General features: G+C 44.8%; 1 protein-coding gene across 3 annotated transcripts in view; it reads left to right on the top strand.

Moving 5' to 3' along the window:
* LOC146869569 (vacuolar-sorting protein SNF8) overlaps positions 1-18,101 on the top strand; it is a 240,353-nt gene that overhangs the window by 29,733 nt on the left and 192,519 nt on the right. For all 3 annotated transcript variants that reach the window (XM_085606283.1, XM_085606313.1, XM_085606301.1), the window contains exon 2: positions 3,402-3,452. In XM_085606283.1, coding sequence (XP_085462409.1) covers positions 3,402-3,452 — 51 coding nt within the window. The remainder of the gene's footprint in view (positions 1-3,401; positions 3,453-18,101) is intronic.

The following is an 18,101-nucleotide window of genomic DNA, read 5'->3' as shown; positions in this document are numbered from 1 at the left end:
GGGACAGTCATAGCCCGAGTGCAGTCTGAGAGAAAAAAGTAAAACCGTTTTAGTGCCTGAATGCAAATTCTGTTCTCAAACAGGAGCGAGATGAGAAAAGAGTTTGAGACTATGCCAAAGCTGCAGAGAAATCCAACAGCACCATTGCTGGGCCACCATGGTCGATAATGGCTCTGATATCATCAGATATTGCCAATAGTGCTGGTTTCAGTGCTGTGTGAAGGATGAATTCAGACAATGAAGAACCCCACGAAGAAGGGGTACAGGAAGAAAAGAGTGTACAGAAGTCAAAAGGAGGAGGAATAGGGAAATCTTAATATATTTTTGTGATCATTTCTATAAAAAAAAAAAACAGATCGTCACAGCTTCTGAGATGGCTGGTTAGTATTACCGCAAGCAGACTGATTTAGTAGATTTTGACAATTAAAAACTAAAGTCACAGGCAGAGTTTTTTTAATGTTTACATTTTTTGGTATGGAAAGCTGTGGACTGACCTGATTAACTGCTTGTAATTCTAAATGTCGGAGCGATAACCGAATGCATCCGCACGTGCAAAAAAAAAAAAACAGCGCATGGGCCTTAGATCACAACGGAGATTTATAAATAAAAAAAACAAGAAGCGCGAGCAAAAAAAAAAACACGCGAGTGGTGCGCGCGAAAGGAGAGGCCTGTGCATGTTCACGCTCACATGCACACAGGCTTTAAGCCACTCTGGTAGCACTTTGAAAACCCGCTTACTAAAGGTCTCGCCTGAACTAGCGCATGCGCTAGCGCTCAGGCGAGACCTAATGAGTTGAAAAGTGTGTGCATGTGCCACTGTGTGTATGTACATGCCTGTGCGTGTGTAACGATGTGTGTATGTTGTGGTTGGCCTTCACCCTTGGTAACATGCTGGAACGTGCTCTGAAGTACAACCCTGAGCCCTCGCGTTGGGATACAGGAGCAGAGCACACCAGGCAATACACTTGCATGTGGGTCTACTGGTAGCACATGGCCTCCATTCATAGCCATTATCTTCAGAAACAGTGGGAAAAGCATCAGAGGCAGCGCCTATCGGCAGCGCAGATTGTTTCTGAGATTTGGCGCGGTAGCAGTTGCTGTTGCTCATAAATAAGAGGGGGCAGCATTCAAGTGATTCTGCACCCTGAACCAGTGGTAGAAGTAGGGGGCGGGGTGGAAGTGGATTTGAGGGGTATGACGTACCCATACTCTTTATTTTTATTTTAGGAGAACAGTCCCCCTACTTTTGTCAAAAGTCAACCACCCCAGAGCGGCTAATTCCGACATTTGAAATGCATCAAGCTGCAGTGTCATTCAGGGAGTCTCCTGTGCTGTGAAACCGAAGGAGGGGCAAACAGCTAACAAAGCCTTCTTGCCAGGGTGCCTGCTTGCCTGAAAGAAGTGTAAATGTTCACAGATGTTCAATCGGCAAATGTGAAGGACCCCTGGAAGCCGGTTTCGTCTTTAATTGAAGCTTCCTGGTGACACACATTTATTCTTTTTGAGAGGTATTGTGAAGGAGCTATCAACAAAGCTGAGCAGTGTGTGCTTGTATAAAGACAGTTACAAAAAATTGCTTCCTGATGACTCATTCTTTCGTTTTACGGGTTACTGTGACGTAGCGAGCTGCCAGCTAAGCTGTGAAGTGTGTTCTTTTAAAAGATTGTTTTTTAAAAAACGGCACTACTACAGCCTGCAAAAAAACTATCTTTTTGGAAACACTGTATCCTAAACTTTTTTATGCATTCTGTAGCAGCCAATGTTATACTGTGTGTAATGCAAGTTTAAAGTATTGACTTGCGTGTTCACAGTGCTTTCTGTCACAGACTGGGGCCATGTAGCACTAAACATACACAAGTCACTACTCTCCACTGCACCAACCAGGATTTGGTGCAGTGCATTAACTAATAGAGGCTTCATAATCTACGAAAGTGCATTTCCCACTGATTGACATTAATTTTCATTTAAGCTGTGTGTTATTTTATATGTAGTTACCTTACCAGAAGGTGAAAGACTGAAAAAAGTTACAAAATATTTTGTTATTAGCCACACCCACATGCTCACTCACCACGCCCGCTTGCGCGCATCAACACAGATCGCAATACTTTTTAAATGCACTTCAACCACTGCCCTGAACCAAATGCACCATCATGCATATACACCTTCTTAGACTGACACTTTCTTTCTCTGGCCTGCGTAGGGCCATTTATCACCCTTGTATGCAACACCTAATTCGAGCACTGACTTCCTGGCCGACCTGAAGATAGCTAGCTCGCCATTATAGTTCCAGCTTCTGACTGTGAAGGGGGGGGGGGGGGGGGGGGGGGGTGTGTGTGTGTGTGTGTGTGTGTGTGTGTGTGTGTGTGTGTGTGTGTGTGTGTGTGTGTGTGTGTGACCATTCACGCATGACCGACTCACTACCATCCATGTCCAACTCTCGACTTACTCGCTGATTGCTTGATACATGCATGTGTGCCTGACGCAGCCACTGATTCTTTGTATGATCTGAAGCAAATCTGTGTTTCCAGCGCCACCCGAGGAGGTCCATTTGCTGTACTACATGGGCCCGACTAAGACACAGACTCCCGAAGTGATCTTAGGAGAGCACACTCACAACTCTACATGTCCAGCTCCTGACTCATCCACTGACTGTATGACCCGAGGAGGGACACCAACGTGCCTTTCCAGCTCCTGTCTCTAGTGGAGACTCATTGTGGGGCATGAGTGCCACTTAATACCCTATGTATCCCGCACCTTACTCAAACACGGAGTCCCAAGTGTGACCTCTATAGTGGAATATTTTACCACTGTGCTTGTCCAACACGAACACCTGGTGTGAACGGATATGTACCAAACGGAGAGCCTGTTAACACGATGTCTCATTTGCAACTCCTATCACTGACTTCCTAGGTGACATGGGTAGTGCCCACGCGCTACCAAGTCTATCTCACGGCTGAGAGCTTGTTCTGAGGGCCCATCTGTGCCAATCTCGGCCGTTCACTCCTTACTATTGCTCAAATGAAGTAGTATTTTGTCTCAACACTTACAAAGGTCACCAGACAGCATTGATGCACACGAAGAAAATCACGAACCCATAGCATGTCTGCCTCTTAGCCAACCTGTACCTAATTTGGTGAGGAATCGGTAAAATAAAATGAGTTCAGTCCAGGGAGATCTCCGTGTCATAATGTGTCGGAGTGTGTGTGCCTAAAGACGGACATTTGTCTCTCCGTTTGTGACTGGAGGGTCAGGTAATTGACTAGAAGGAGCGCTCAGAAAAGAAATAGACCGGCTTCTTTCTGCACCATCAGTACCTGCACTCTAACAACACCAGTTTAAAAGAGATTTTTCTAATTGATAATTACTTTTGAACACATTCTCTTTTACGTTTGATTTTTTAGGCTAAATATAAAGAACGGGGAACTGTGTTGGCCGAAGACCAGTTGGCTCAGGTGAGAACTAGTTTTTTTTACAGTGTGTCTTTTGTTAGAATTCGAAGTTCTTAAACTGGTGTGCATAGCTAGTCTGAGAGATGCTTCCGGTTACGCTGCATTAAACATTACAATAGCATTTAACTCTTAAGGTGTCCAAAGACAGTAGAAAACCTAAAGATCACTTTAGTCAGGGTGTGATCACAGGAATTCTGGCAGGCATTGAGCGGAATAACGCGGAGCATCGCACATACTTTCAGGAGGTCGCACACTGCCTAGAAGTTCCTCTGGGTATTATTTGAACAAGAAAATACATTGCACAGTTCTATACAAAAATCACTTAAACATGATTTTAGGTATATCATGTCTTCCTCTGAAAGGATTCAGTGTCTCTAGAGTGAACTCCAACTGTTTGTTAGATAAGCTATGCTAGGGGCTATTTAATAATGACAAAAATCATAGGCTTAATGATCTATACCAAGATAACTGCCACCCCTCTATGGTAGGTGGCAAAGTCCATAACTGTTAAAATCCACACTGCAAGCAAATGAACAAATGTTTACTTCTGTGATAGGCACCAGTCACCGACTTCTCTTTGTATGTGTACAAAGATGGGGTTTTTCATAGACAGGAAGAAAATGGCGCACCACTTATATATACGTGATTCAAAAAACAAGTAAACAATTGGGTATGGTGCTAACAGGGAGGGGAAGACCCTAAAACCCCTCAATCTGTGAGGGAAACTCCCCACACATAATAAACAACTGACAGCAATCCCGTGCACTCATACAATATTAAATTACACAATATTAGTGTATCTTAAGCTTGACATAGAAACACTCCAGCGTAGAAGTCTTTGTGTTCTTTAATAGGTCATCGTGTGAAAAGCAAACAAACAGCCAGTCGACACGTGTTTCATCAGAGCAAACGTGAATCTCTGACTCTTCAGGGCTATAACGCTGTGTCCAAAATCAGTGACATCCAAAAAAAACAGAAATTATTCCACCTCAATCAGTTGTATGTATTCGATAAATCTAGATGGTAAGTACAAGCTTCAACTGCCAGCCTTGTCGCAGCAAAAGACTGGAGCTATAAATTATAACCAACAATCTGTTATCAATACTGATCACGGTCTGTGACGCCAGTACAGTTACGAACGGGAAAGATCTTCCCAGTCATCAAAGTTACGCCTGAAGATACGGATGGATCCAGCAATACAAGATATAGACATGCATTCTTCCAGAATACAAAAAGGTCGAGAGACAGAACCCTGAATTTCCTGTTTTCTTTCTGGAAAGCAACACTACCCAGTAAAAGAGACCTCGATGAAGTCAAAATTCTGAAACTGTGATTATTTGGTCTTTTTTTAATGTTATCAGCTACTAGAGGGACAGGAGGACCTTGCAGGTCTCTACCATGTTCTCTATTCCCAACTACGGGTGGGGGCATCATCAAGCCTGTCTACTAGGTAGGGAAGGATGTACAGGACCTCTAAATCACTGCCACTATGTTCTTTGTGAAAGTCCTGGTAACCAACTGGAGCACAGATGGAACTACATGAAACTGATAATGCTAATCTGAGATGGTGAACCAAAAATACCTCACAGCTCTGGTGAAGCAAAACATTCATATTGCCATTCTGGAGATGGCAGACCAAGGTGATTGTATCAATACATACGTTACTTGCGTCCTTGTTTTCTTTTTTGAGATTAAACAGTGACTGATACCTACCAAACCACTTTTGTAATAGAAACAAAATGGAGTAAAATCCTTTCAGCTAATTTTTGTCAGCAAACTTACGTGATGGGCTGATTCCTCAATAACTCTTCCTGTGAGGCTCGCTGCCTGCCTGGATTGCTCAGCCAAGGCATAACGACCAGTTAGAGTCTGAATAAGTATAATATAGCAGTCTCATAATACTGCAATGAACCCCAATATTTTTTCTAATGCCTTCAAGTTGCCTGATGCAACAACCTACAGTTTTATCTACTGACCATCTCGCTCCTTGACTGTTGCGGAAACGTTTGCTACATATTCGCAAAGGATGCTTGACTTCTCAGTATAGGAAAATTCTGCAGAGAAGCAAATTGTCAACATGTACCCTGCAAATGTTTCACAACCTCCTCACGGTTCTGGTCCAAATATTAGACCTACGAAAAGAGGACTTTACTCAGCAGATTGTTCGGGAGAGTGTACAAGTGCGTGTTCTGAAACTAAATATGGCATCTGACAGAGATGGTGTTTCCCCCGGCTTGGGAAGAGTCTTTCACAGCATCCATATCTATGCACAGAGCTGCTGAATCTGCTGCTCAGTCGTGGGTAGAGTCTTAAAGCCTTCACCCCCTCATAATAAGATCTCGAATCTCACTGAAATTACAGAGACATGCATCCATAAGTATTTGTACTGACTGAACTCGAAATTTTCACCAAGGTTGCCTCCACTTTTCAATCATGTACATTTTAATGGGGCATACTTCTAGTTACCTGAGATATATAGTTTTTTACCCAGGTATATGAAGGTATTGATTTTGATGGACTTGGATGTGATACAGATTTCTAAAAATGATATACGCCTAGAAGGCACGCCACTGCAGTTGCTTCGGCTTTGGAGTGATGTAACCTTCAAGCCCTTCATAAGCCGAGCCACTGAGTTTGTGATGTTTTTAAGGGTGCCAAGGTGCTGCCTGGTAAATTGGTGAGCAGTGTTGCCATCCAGGTCAACGAGCCAGAGCTTGCACTATTTATCTGAAATTGGCTTTTGGAAGAATAGCTTTACTTCCTTTCAGAAGAGGTGTTGGCATCTTGCTGTTTTGGTTGTCCTTGTAATTTTCTGCCGTCATATTTGTGGTGGCTGAGCATATTTAGTCCAGGCTTCTGCATCTGTAAGAAATCGCCAATCATCTGAAAACCAGCAGATTTTTACAAATGGGCTGTTCTGTCCATCTACTGCGGCGACTAACGCTTTCTTTCATCTATGATCAAGAGCCTGTGTGAACATGCCGTCTAACATAACACAACTTAACCACACACAGATTAATGAATGGTTGGTTCTCCTATGATTCAAAAATTCAATTACCAAAGGAAAAGCAAAGGAAAGTATTATGGCACTGAACTTAAGAATTTTAGTAAACACGAAAATGTAGTCCCTGCCCATACTCGGGCGAAAAATAGTTTAGTTAACAAACAAAGGTGGTGTATTCAGTAATAGCTTTCCCGGGAAAATATAATGTTCTCTATGTTTTTGTAATTTCTGGTACAGAGTACAACATGGAGCACATCGGCTCTCCTGAATGTGGTTAAATAGGGACACAATTTACTTTCAGTACTTTACACCACTTGCTTTCGGCAACTGACAGAGAATGAGTCACTGGATTACTTGATGCTGGCCGCATGCTCAATGAGCCCCTTAATAGTGCTTACGATAAAAGAGACACACAAATAGGACATTCTGGTATCTCACTGCAGATAATGCTAAGGTTCGACCTACGCTACAAACAATGTCAGAGAAGAAGAAAGCAATACACTTTTAGGCATCCGAGGAGCAGGGATTCAGGTAATATTTTGAGAGGGAGCAGTAAGTCATGGGGTAACGTGATTTTTGCAGGAAGTAAAAAGCAACTCTCATTCCACGTAAAAGTATTATCGGATCATAAAAATATTTTTTTATTAAGCTGGTATGTAACATATATATAAAGATGTATTTTCATCATAAAGACTTGATTCAGATCAGACAGCAGCAACAGTAGACTGCCTCCTCGCTGTGCCGTGGTTCATATACCATCAATCCTCACATAACCGAGCAGTATCAAGGACAGGCTGCTGCCCATCTGCTACCTCCTATTTCTGTTCTGAGAAGCAGTGACGGAGAATGGATCTCACTGGAAGATCGAAATGGACTGTTACACCACATACACAGATACACAGACTCTTCCGGTTGGATTTTCAGACGCCAGGACGCTTTTTCTCGTCGGATCTTAGTTCGGGAAACACACACACGTGTTTCTACATGATTAATATGGAGCGCTGATCTTGGAAATATGTAATCTTTGTCATCCAGTTTTGGATGTCAATGACCTAGTTTTCCATAGTGAAGAGGATGCCAATTGGTCACAAGTGGTTGCAACTCCTCTTATACAGTACTTTCATGTCACCTTGCATCTAATCTCTGATGTTTGAAAGCTTCACCTCTCGGTTTAGAGGTTTGTAAAAATGTGGGTTTTTAAGGGAGGTTTCCCACAATGACTCTCAATTCAGATGTCCCCCCTCCATAAGAGATTGCATTCCACTTTTCTTTCAATCATGGTTTTCACAAAATGGTGTAAGGCCACTTAGTTTGTGATCCTCATCTTAATTTGCAGTTTTTGTGGGTTTTCAGGTAGGTCTGCTGGTATCGACCTGCAGGGATGAGTGGGTCGCTGCTGACACATTTTGACGAGCCCCAAGAGGAATTATCATGCATTTTTTTCAGTGTTAAACCCTATTCCGTTAACACTTCCTTTCTTGAGGCACTTATATCAGTTAGCCATGTAGGGCTGATTTAGACGCCTTTTTGTGTAGAAAGCCTAGTCTGAAATTTTTTCTGATTTTGTTTTGTTGGGACACACAAATCCCCTGCATGGTGTCGGACGTGCACCCCTGCCCTGTGTGCCCCAGCTGCGTGAATATTTGGATCCCTGGTACTGATTTTTGGTCATGGAAGAACACAGATAATGGGTGTATGCAATTATCTAGACATATCTCGTGGTGATGCGGTCATGTTAGACAAAACGGGTGCTCCAAGCTCTACTCTCATAGTGGTAGAGGGCTACTGCTGTTGCAGGGATTCTGCTTATACACAGAACTATGCGTAGAACCCCAGGACATCAGTGAATTGTGGTGTACCAGAAACTCACCTCAGAACCCAGTATCCGGCTAGCATAAGTGTCCCATTCGTTATCCGAGATTTAGCTCGGCGGTCCCAATGAAAAGACAACCCAGAACAAGCGACTCAGTATACTCTCAGGAATGGTGGGAATCGGAAATACCTGTTCGTATATTATTCTCACATCAGTCCACAACAATAATCAACAGAGACACGGTGAAAATAAAAAGAGTTTATTTTTATAGACCACGTGTCCTAAGATGCAGTACTTTGGCTAATACAAGCAGACAAATGATTAAAATCAAAACCATCAGCATCGTTACAATACCATAGAATATAAAAGGGTTGATCATGTTATAATGACAGTGGACCCTACCACCTTCCCTTTACTAAGAAGCTAATATTATTATTAGGCTAGTAGAAGGTCTCTTAGGCTTGAATAGGGGACCCCATACCTCAAAGATCAGCTTAGTGAAATCACATCACAGGAGCATCAGGAGTCTTCTCGCAGGAAGGCTCGTCTTCGGTCTGAATAATAAACATGATGTCTGTGATATTAAAAGCACCAACTTTCAGGTATTCGCAGCTGCTCGTGTGTTATGGCTAAATAGTGGGTCGATCAACCTAGAGTGGAAAACATGCATTGTGTAATAATCCAGACTGTTTGTCACACCATGTACAGACCAAGGTCGCTGCGCAGAGCTCGGGATGGTAACAACAGATTGCTCCCGTGTGAGGCGAGTCTCGAGTCAGCAGTTTGTTTAAGAAATAACATGTAAACGCAGTGTCGTGCGCAAAAGCAGCAAGATGGCTTTCTACCCTCTAACGTGGTTATGCTAACTTAACAATGTATGTACATACTCAGGGAGTCCTCACTACATGCCCCCTTGATCGAAGCACTATTTAGTAGGCAAGAAAACAGAGAACGCAGAGTTCAGTTTCGACAGAGCAGAACAAGGCGTAACCAATCTAAAGCTTCAGAATGTGCAAAAGTCTGAAAAGACAAAAAATAAACAGGGGTTTAAAAAATAAAAATAATAAAAAAACTCAAAACTTCCATCAGGAAGTGAAAAGGAAAAAAAAAAAATTGCTGCGCCAGGTTGCTGTCCAAAGGCACAGTTGTAAAGGACGTCAGTTCAGTTAATCCATGAACGTATAGGCAGCATACGTGGCAACTGCTTCCAACAAGAAATCGTTTGCAGGGCCACTAAAAGTCTCAGCCATCCAATTAAGCAAAGAAAAGGAACATACGTGTTCTTCAACCATCGGAGCCTCTAGCACAATCAGAGGGCAACCGGACTGTTCCTCCAAGTAGCTCATAGCTAAGAAGTCGTAGGCAGCCATTGCGATGTCCCAATTACCCAGGATACCATGTGCCGCACCACAGGCCATAATCCGGACACCAGAACAGGCAAACTCGTGAGACACTAAGGGCCTCATCAGTCGATCGAAATCCGGCACCGGAGACACCGTGTTGGTCAAGCACAAATCCAGAGGCCATTCAAAGGGACAATCCAGGCAGTGAAAAACAGGTTGCACGCAGGTGAAGTAGGAATACCTGAAGGATAATCCATACGCCAGGCTCAAAGTCGCCAATGGCAGAGTACGATAAAAGTCAAGCATCCTATCACGAAGAAGATGCAGACGGGACAGGCGCTCGTGTGGCACAGAAAGAGCAGCCATTCCGTAGTATGAAAAGTAAAAGCAGCACACCTGCCACCAGCGCCAGAATCAGCGGAACACCTCCAAAGATGCTCGAGAAAATCGAATGAAAAAATGCCGGAATCACACCAAAAATAGTTTGGAAAGAGGTCACGAGGCCTGAGCTTACAAGTTTAAAAAAATGAGCCAGGCCGGTCGTGGACGAGGCATTGAAAATTGTTTGTATCAAAGCTCCAAAATGTAGGGGGAGGTCAGTATTCAACAGCGCCTGCACCTCAGTGCGCGTATTTGCAACGTGAAGGACAAATGTTTCACGAGAGGAAGTCAATGGCACCTCTTTTTGGGACAATAGAGCTCTTATTCTGCTCAACTTGTTGAACTCTGCTTTCAAGGTTGGAATCGAAGGCCAGATGGAAACATCCAGCCGCCCGTGCGGGGGCGGAAAGAGAACATTATTGCAGCAGACAACCCTACGCGATACAGTTACTATATATGGGATTCCTACTAACATCCCGCAGCAAGCTTCATTATTCAAAATTAAATAACTACCGTTTGCAAGCAGCGTGAAAGAAGGCGAAATCACAGGCACCGGGACACCGCGGAGGACGCAGGCCAAATTCGGGGCTTGTACATTGCATGCACCGTGTAATTGAATGTGCCTACATACCAAGGAATGATCTGGTGTCGTGGTACATTCCTCACCCTTCAGATAAACCTCAGTACTGTCTCTAGTACATCTATACGTAAAGGGGAGGGACCAAACCTCATGTATGAAAGCGGTGCCCAGCTGTTCATATCTACCCAGAGCATAATGTTTCATACAAGACGTAAACTTAAAAAGTGCAAACGGGAGAGTTATCAACCCGTGGATAAGCCACGTGGCCGAATTGATTTCCGCCACCGAAAAAGGTAACGGCTCCAATTTTTCAATATGTAATAATGAATATGTAGCATCCTTCATGGACATGAAACGCTGCTTATCTGTCAGGTTAAAGGGAAGGAATAACGCTGTAGTGTTCAAATAGTCCCAAGGGACCCTCCCTGCCTTTAACGTCTGCAATGTCCATGCAAACTGCATAACAGAACGCAACTGGTTTTGACCATGATATAACACAGACATATCATCATGCACAATATCAACAACTGAAGAAACAATATTTTCTAATGTATAAATTCTTGAAGAGAGAGTGTTAATGCTGTTATCTATAACGGCTAATACCTTTTCCATGTTTGCTTGGTCAATAGCTCTCAATCTGGAAGCCGCCTCAATTTGCGACAACTTCCACACTTCGTTGTAAATAGCATATGCCCACCTTTTGGTTCTGCCACCCACAGGACCCTTAACAAAATCATTCAAATCTATTTTGTCATGTAACTTTGATAAATGAACTTTGACAGATGCCAAGGTGGAATGTCGCAGCCAGGATTGACATAACTTTCCTACAGAGTATGTAGTTACTGTATGTGTCGACTCAAACCGAGGGTCTACGCGTTCCTGAGTATACCCTGGGTTCAGCCCTAGAAAACGACGTTGACAGGTATCAGAACTGCTTTGCCAAATTAGCCAACCCTCATTATTAAATTTCGAAATATTGAAAGATGAATTTGAAATCAATGACTGCAAAGCAGGAAGCGACAGAGCTGTGTGATTATCCCAATTGGGGTAAGCGCCCAGATCCGGCACAGAAGGTGACTTTAGTTGTTTAGAAGTGGCCAATCCGAAACAGGTGGTTTGGAAGATGGATGAATTTAAAAACCGTATATGATTTGGTATAAGACAGGCACGATGTAAAGCTTCAGTTCCCTGAACCTGCCACGGTTTGGATCCCCAAACCGACTTAAGATCAATTGTAGCCTTCCATAGATCATAACCTTTGATTGACAACTCGTCCATAAAGGACTTGGAATAAAGTAACTTGGTGTGTGTCAGTCTAACCTTTGCGGCAGACTCAGGCATAACCTTAAAATAAAAGGATGCCGGGTTGGAAACACCGAAATCAGTAAAATAAGTATACTTATCAACTAGTGTATGTGAACTGCCGAAAGAGGGAGTAGGACAGTGTTCCCATTGGGTAAAATTTACAAAATTTCTAAATGTATTCGCTTTATGCTGGAAGTGATTGCCATAATGCTGAAAACAATACTGTTCCGCATAATTAGCCGCATTTTCATATAAATCTTCAGCATCAAAAGCGGCATAATATTTCAAATCTGAAAACAGTGACTCAATGGCGTGTACATCCCAATCATCAGAACGTATGTTCTGCCTAACCACATCACCCATAGAAACACGAAATACATTAGGTACATTAATGACCTCTGTAGGCCCATGAATTTGGAATTTAACAGCATCCCACGCGATTCCATCCAAGACGGGCCAGGCAGTAATATTCACAAAAGTCTGGTCCCTTTTCATGATGTGGGACGAGGAGTGGGGGGCCAAAGTTCCATTGATAAGTCTAATTGTCGATCTCTCTTTGAGATAGTGGCCATCCACCAAACGGAAAAAAACTATCACAAATCCAATTGACATAAACAAAAAAATACTGAAAAGCAGCAACCAGATGTATGTCCAAGGGGCAATCAAAAAATGTCTCTTAAACCAGCTTACAAAAACAGCAATGTTCGATGGGGGAGTTGAGGGCAATGAGTTAGTGTCAAAGGAGAAACGGGACTGGCCAAGTGCTGTAGATTGTAAAACAGGCGAGGGACCACGTGTAGGATAAGCATACTCAGTCTCGTCGGGCAAACCACCAGCCGGTGGTGTCAACAAGGGATCAGTAACTGTTTGCATCTCGATGGCAACATCAGGCAAGGTGTGAGAAGCAGGAGCCAACATTGAATTTCTTTGCATCGTCTGGCATGAAACTGCTGGAGTCATACTAAGAAGTATCGGCCACTCGCTGAAGTTTGACATTGTCAATAGAGGTGTACCTGTTTTCTTTGCGACCAGGAAGTGGAGGTAAAATGACTGTTCTTGTACCCTGCACTCCAAGCACTGGAACTGGTGCACGATAAGAGGGGCCGAACTCCTTCTTGTTCTCCACCTTCTCACGGACCAGGTCTCCAACTCGGGGTAGCCAGCCGACTACCGGAATCTGAACTTCAGCTTCAGATGTGGAGGGCAAGTGTTCCTTCGAAATAGTGTCTCTGGCTTCTTGTAGAGTCTGCAAAACAGCACAGTGATCATCTACGTCAAAGGGTGCGGTCGACGCCGCCATGTCTAGACCATCAAGGTCTGGGACAAACGTTCTGATTCCGAAGAGCATCATGTACGGGGTCCGCCCACCCAGAGACCTTCTAGGGAGATTATTAAGTGCACGTTGGACGTTATACAAATGGGCTAGCCAGTTCCGGCCTGTGCCTAAAACACGTGCTGTCAATGATTGCTTTAAGTCACGGTTCATTCGCTCCACCACACTATTACCCTCAGGTCGGTAGGGGGACGAAAATTTGACTAGGACCCCCAAATTTCTCATAGCCTCCTTGTAAGCCTTAGAGGCGAACGCAGGGCCCTGATCAGAATGGAAGGTACCACACGCAAAAGTTCCCACAAAGACACGCAAATCCCTGATGACAGTCCGCGAGTCAGCACTCCTTTGTGGCCATACCCATAGAAAACGTGTGCACGAATCCACTGCAACCAAGATGTACTTGTACGCAGTATCAGAAGAAAAAGGACCGCAGTGATCCAAATAAACACAACCAAATGGTTTATTAGATATGTACAACTGTGTTTGTGGTGGGCGCGCAACAGTAGAAGGTTTAATCTGTTGGCAAATGTCACAATCAAGAACATAAGCGCGCGCTTGTTTATATAAACCAAACCACCAGTAACGTTGTTGTAGCAGAGATATTGTAGCTGACACACCGGCGTGGGCTGACGCCAACCCCTCGTGCGCAGCTAGGATCAGTGCTGGTCTGCAGTCCACGTTGGGAATAATCCTGTCACCAACGTCGTTAATCCTCACTAATGGGACGTTATCAGGACTTAAATGATAAAAATAACGAGAAGGAAAACCCTTCGGGTAATCACTTCCCTTTTCTGTAGCAGCAATAGCTGCCAAGATGTCATCATCAATCTTACTTTTGGATCTTGTAACTGCTGCCACTAAGTATGTAGCCACTGCTGTTTTTGCTGCCTCGTCAGCCAAGCTGTTGCCGACAGCATGGACACCAAGTCGTTGGTGACCAAGAGTGTGAATAACATTCACGAGAGGGAGACGTTCTTTAAAGTCTGCCACTCGAACCCAAAGCGTTTTATGCTTAATTGTGCTACCTTTCGTGTCTCGATAATCATTCTGAGACCAGAAGTGTAAATTGTCATTGTAGGACTGGACACAGTAGAAGGAGTCACTCACTATAAGAGTAGTGACTCGGGGATCAGCAAACTCCAGTGCAAGCACCAGAGCCCGAAGCTCCGCTAATTGCGCGGTACAATCACCCAATGACTGCGTATGCACTGCATCAGATTGGAATTCACCATTTACGAATGTACCTACGACAATTGCGCAAGCCGCTGAATAAGCGTGCTTTGATCCAATTGCGGGCTGCGCAGACCCGTCAGTGTATATGACACAATGGTATTCTTCGAGCGGGCGCAAAGACAGAGGTGCCGGATGAACGAATTCATACTGCAAGTACTCTTGAGTCTGTAATGAGGCATCAAAGATGTAAGTGACATCTGGCGACGTCAGTGTTGTGGCCCATTGTATCCACCGTGGATGCAAAGCTTTAGAATTTGGTACACTTGCTTTAGTCACTGCTTCTAAGGCAGGATATGGTGTTACAACCAGAATCTGTTTCCCATGCGACAGTGCGCGTTCCTTAAGGATCGCCATCTGCACAGCAGTCAGAACTTTTTCGACCGTGGAAAAACGTAATTCAGCAGAGGTGTACAAGTGGGATTTGTACGCAATGGGGACTGTATCGCCCTCATTAAACGTCAAATACGTGAAACCCACGGCGCCTGGCACTATTCTTATTACCAGGTTAGTGCGGTTATCACGTGTCAGCAAATATTGTGAAGCAAGAAGGTCAGCCTGTAAAGACTGTAAAATTTTAGAATGTTCTAGCTGCCAGCTAGACTTCGAAAACGATGGTTGTACCAAGGCGTAAAGCGGCTTGATACGCTGGGCATAATCAGGAATGTACGTACGGCCGAAATTCAGAAAGCCCAGCAGAGATTGTAATTTCTTCAGTGTCGTAGGAGCACTTAAGCATGCGCACTTCTCCAGAAAGTGGGGAGCTAACCCCTTACCTTCATTATTGAGCTCGTAGCCCAAAAACAACACTGTATATTCCGCGATGTGAGACTTCGCAAAATTGAATTTGTAGCCATAGTCAGCAAAACTCACTATAATATTGTCGACTCGAGACAGATGCGGCATCAGCTCATCATCCGTGAGGTAGATATCGTCAACATAGGAGTATGCGTCGGGGTCTATTCTTTCTAAGAGAGAAACCACGCGAGCGGAAAAGACGCCAGGGCTATTTTTGTAGCTCATGGCCAATCTTGTAAACTGTTTTTGTTTGCCGCCCGAAGTAAACGCTGTCCACTGGCTACTCAGTGTGGACAGGTTGTGGCTAAAAAAGCCATTGGAAATGTCAAGTGTCGTTTTAAACCTTTTACGCACGAGACTGTCGACAAGAGCCGAGCTATGTGTATTTTGTACCGCGCAGGTCCGGCAATGGGAGTTTAGGTGCCGGTAATCCAAAACTAAACGGTACGAGCCGTCAGGCTTCGTTACAGTGAATAAAGGGTTATTCATAGGGGACACACAAGTTTCAATAACACCCTGATATTCCAATTGTTCAAGGATCGCCGCGACGTGGGGTCTAGCTTCACGACGCATGGGATATTGGGGTTGAGGCTGGGGCATAGACCGCAATGGAATCTCATGGCAGGGGGACAACCGGTCCCATCCCACCTGAGTACGATACACCGCTGGCGCAAGCGCCAGCGCCCACTCCTCAGCGTACACTTCAGCCTGGTCCTTAGGCACCGTGTGCGCAAAGGACGGGAGGATTACCTCCTCCCCTCTAGGAGCTTCCAAAATGAAGGCTGGGGGCCAATCTGCCTCCGCTAGGAGGATATCATAGGTGGTGGTCAGATTATCCCAAAAGATCCCTTTTATAGTACGTTGTATGTCACCCTCAATTAATAAGACTATTTCATAAAGTCTGTCAGGGGGAGCCACTCTGGTGTCAGCTGTTTCAACAGTAACCAATATATCAGTTGCTGTCACCGCCAGAAATGGACGCAGAGCTTGACGGACTATGGTAATTTCCGCCGCGCTGTCCAGTAGCGTCAGCGCCCATGTCCGGTTCCGAAGCTGTGTCCGCACTATCTGAGGCATACCTTGCCGTCAGAGCCGCCACTTTCTTCTTCTGAAACGGGGGTCTTTGTCGTGCAAATTCGTCCTGCTTGCCTTTACCCTCAGTCAGTCGGGGCTGTTCACGTGTTTGTGGTGCACCCCGACCTTTTCCACCGCCTCCGCCACCGGACTGTGAAGCCGATGTTTCCTGTGAAGAACGAGGAGAACGTTGTTCAGAAACCTGAAATCTATCAGGAGACTTAATAGTAGCACGATCTCGCAGATCATAAGTGCGTTCACTACTTGACTGAACGGGAGAGGCAGGCCGAGAGCCCTGTTTCTGCTGCTGCTTTCTTTGTTGTTTAGACCGCCAATTTTGTTTTGGAAAGCTTGGTCGGTCATCCTTACCAGTGGCTTCTGCATTACCCTGCTGCTTAAAATCGGGATTTTTGATCACAGGCTTAACTCCTAAAGAGCTACGACCTAAATCTCTGTATGCACCGGAGATTATTTTCGCAAATTCCTGCGGCTTGTCCTCTTCAGCAACTTTCTTTAGTTCATTACGAACCTGAAACTGCAAAGCATCACCCTTAAGGTTACCCATTATCATGGTAGCCACCAGGTCAAACTCTCCGGGGAGCCGCATCCCTAATTCTATTGCAGACTCCGCACCGTGGTTATCTTGAACACGTTTAATAACGGAGGGCAGCTGCAACATAGACGGAGTGCCAAAGCACTGCGCGTACGTCGCTGCAAAAACCTTACCCCAGGTAACACAATCATCTATGTGGGGGACTAGGTCTTTAGGCAAACTAATGGTGAGGATCCTGTGTTTCTCCACAGGAGTTGTATTCGGGTATACCACTTCTATTTGGTCAAATTTTTCAGCAAGCCAAAAGGGAAAATCATCCCTTGTTTGGGGGCGCTTGCCCATAACAGAATTAACCATAACAGGACTAATGACCACCGCGTGATGATCATTAGGTTGTCCCGCACCAGCAGGCGCCCCCGCCTGCACAGTGCGCGACACCTACTGCACCAACGCCCTATAAACTGTTATAAGGGCAGTGTGTAGTACACGCAACTCAGCCACCGTCACTGTGAGGTAACGGGGATGAGGCGTAAATCCGGCTAGTACCGGCCATGTGGCCCCTGCAATTGATAAAGGGCCCATTCTCGGCGGTATAACCACATGGGGGAGGGCGCCATTAAACCAAATAAGATGCTGCCAAGCAGATATTGGTATTTCTTGTGTCCTATACGGTACATAGTTCGCTGGCACGGCAGTTGCAGTGTAAGAATGAAAGGTATTATCAACCGCACTCACCGCCGGAATCATCACCCAAGAGTAGAACAACTCATATGGATATGCCGCATCGGCTCCCACCACAAAGATGACGTCCATGCCAGTGTCCGGCACCCCATACTGCGTCAAATGACGTTTCAGAGCTGCACGGCTATGTGCCGCAATATCTACCACCATAAGGACAAACCACACTCGAAGCTATCTGTAGCACAAGGGTTCAATAACCTTTTTAATGATCAAGCTTGAAGGAACCTATATCAATAGAACTAGGTAGGTTTAAATCCGTCAGACTTGTACAAGAATGAGGGTGCTGTGGACTAATATAAGCACTACTAAGGCGTTTCAACTCATAGACCAAACGTTAGGTGCGCCATGTTGCAGGGATTCTGCTTATACACAGAACTATGCGTAGAACCCCAGGACCTCAGTGAATTGTGGTGTACCAGAAACTCACCTCAGAACCCAGAACCCAGTATCCGGCTAGCATAAGTGTCCCATTCGTTATCCGAGATTTAGCTCGGCGG

The sequence above is a fragment of the Triturus cristatus genome, chromosome 1_1, assembly GCF_964204655.1.
Source record: "Triturus cristatus chromosome 1_1, aTriCri1.1, whole genome shotgun sequence".
NCBI classification, from domain to species: domain Eukaryota; kingdom Metazoa; phylum Chordata; class Amphibia; order Caudata; family Salamandridae; genus Triturus; species Triturus cristatus.
The sequence above is the reverse complement of the archived record's forward strand: the minus strand, read 5'-3'. Positions and strand labels throughout refer to the sequence as shown.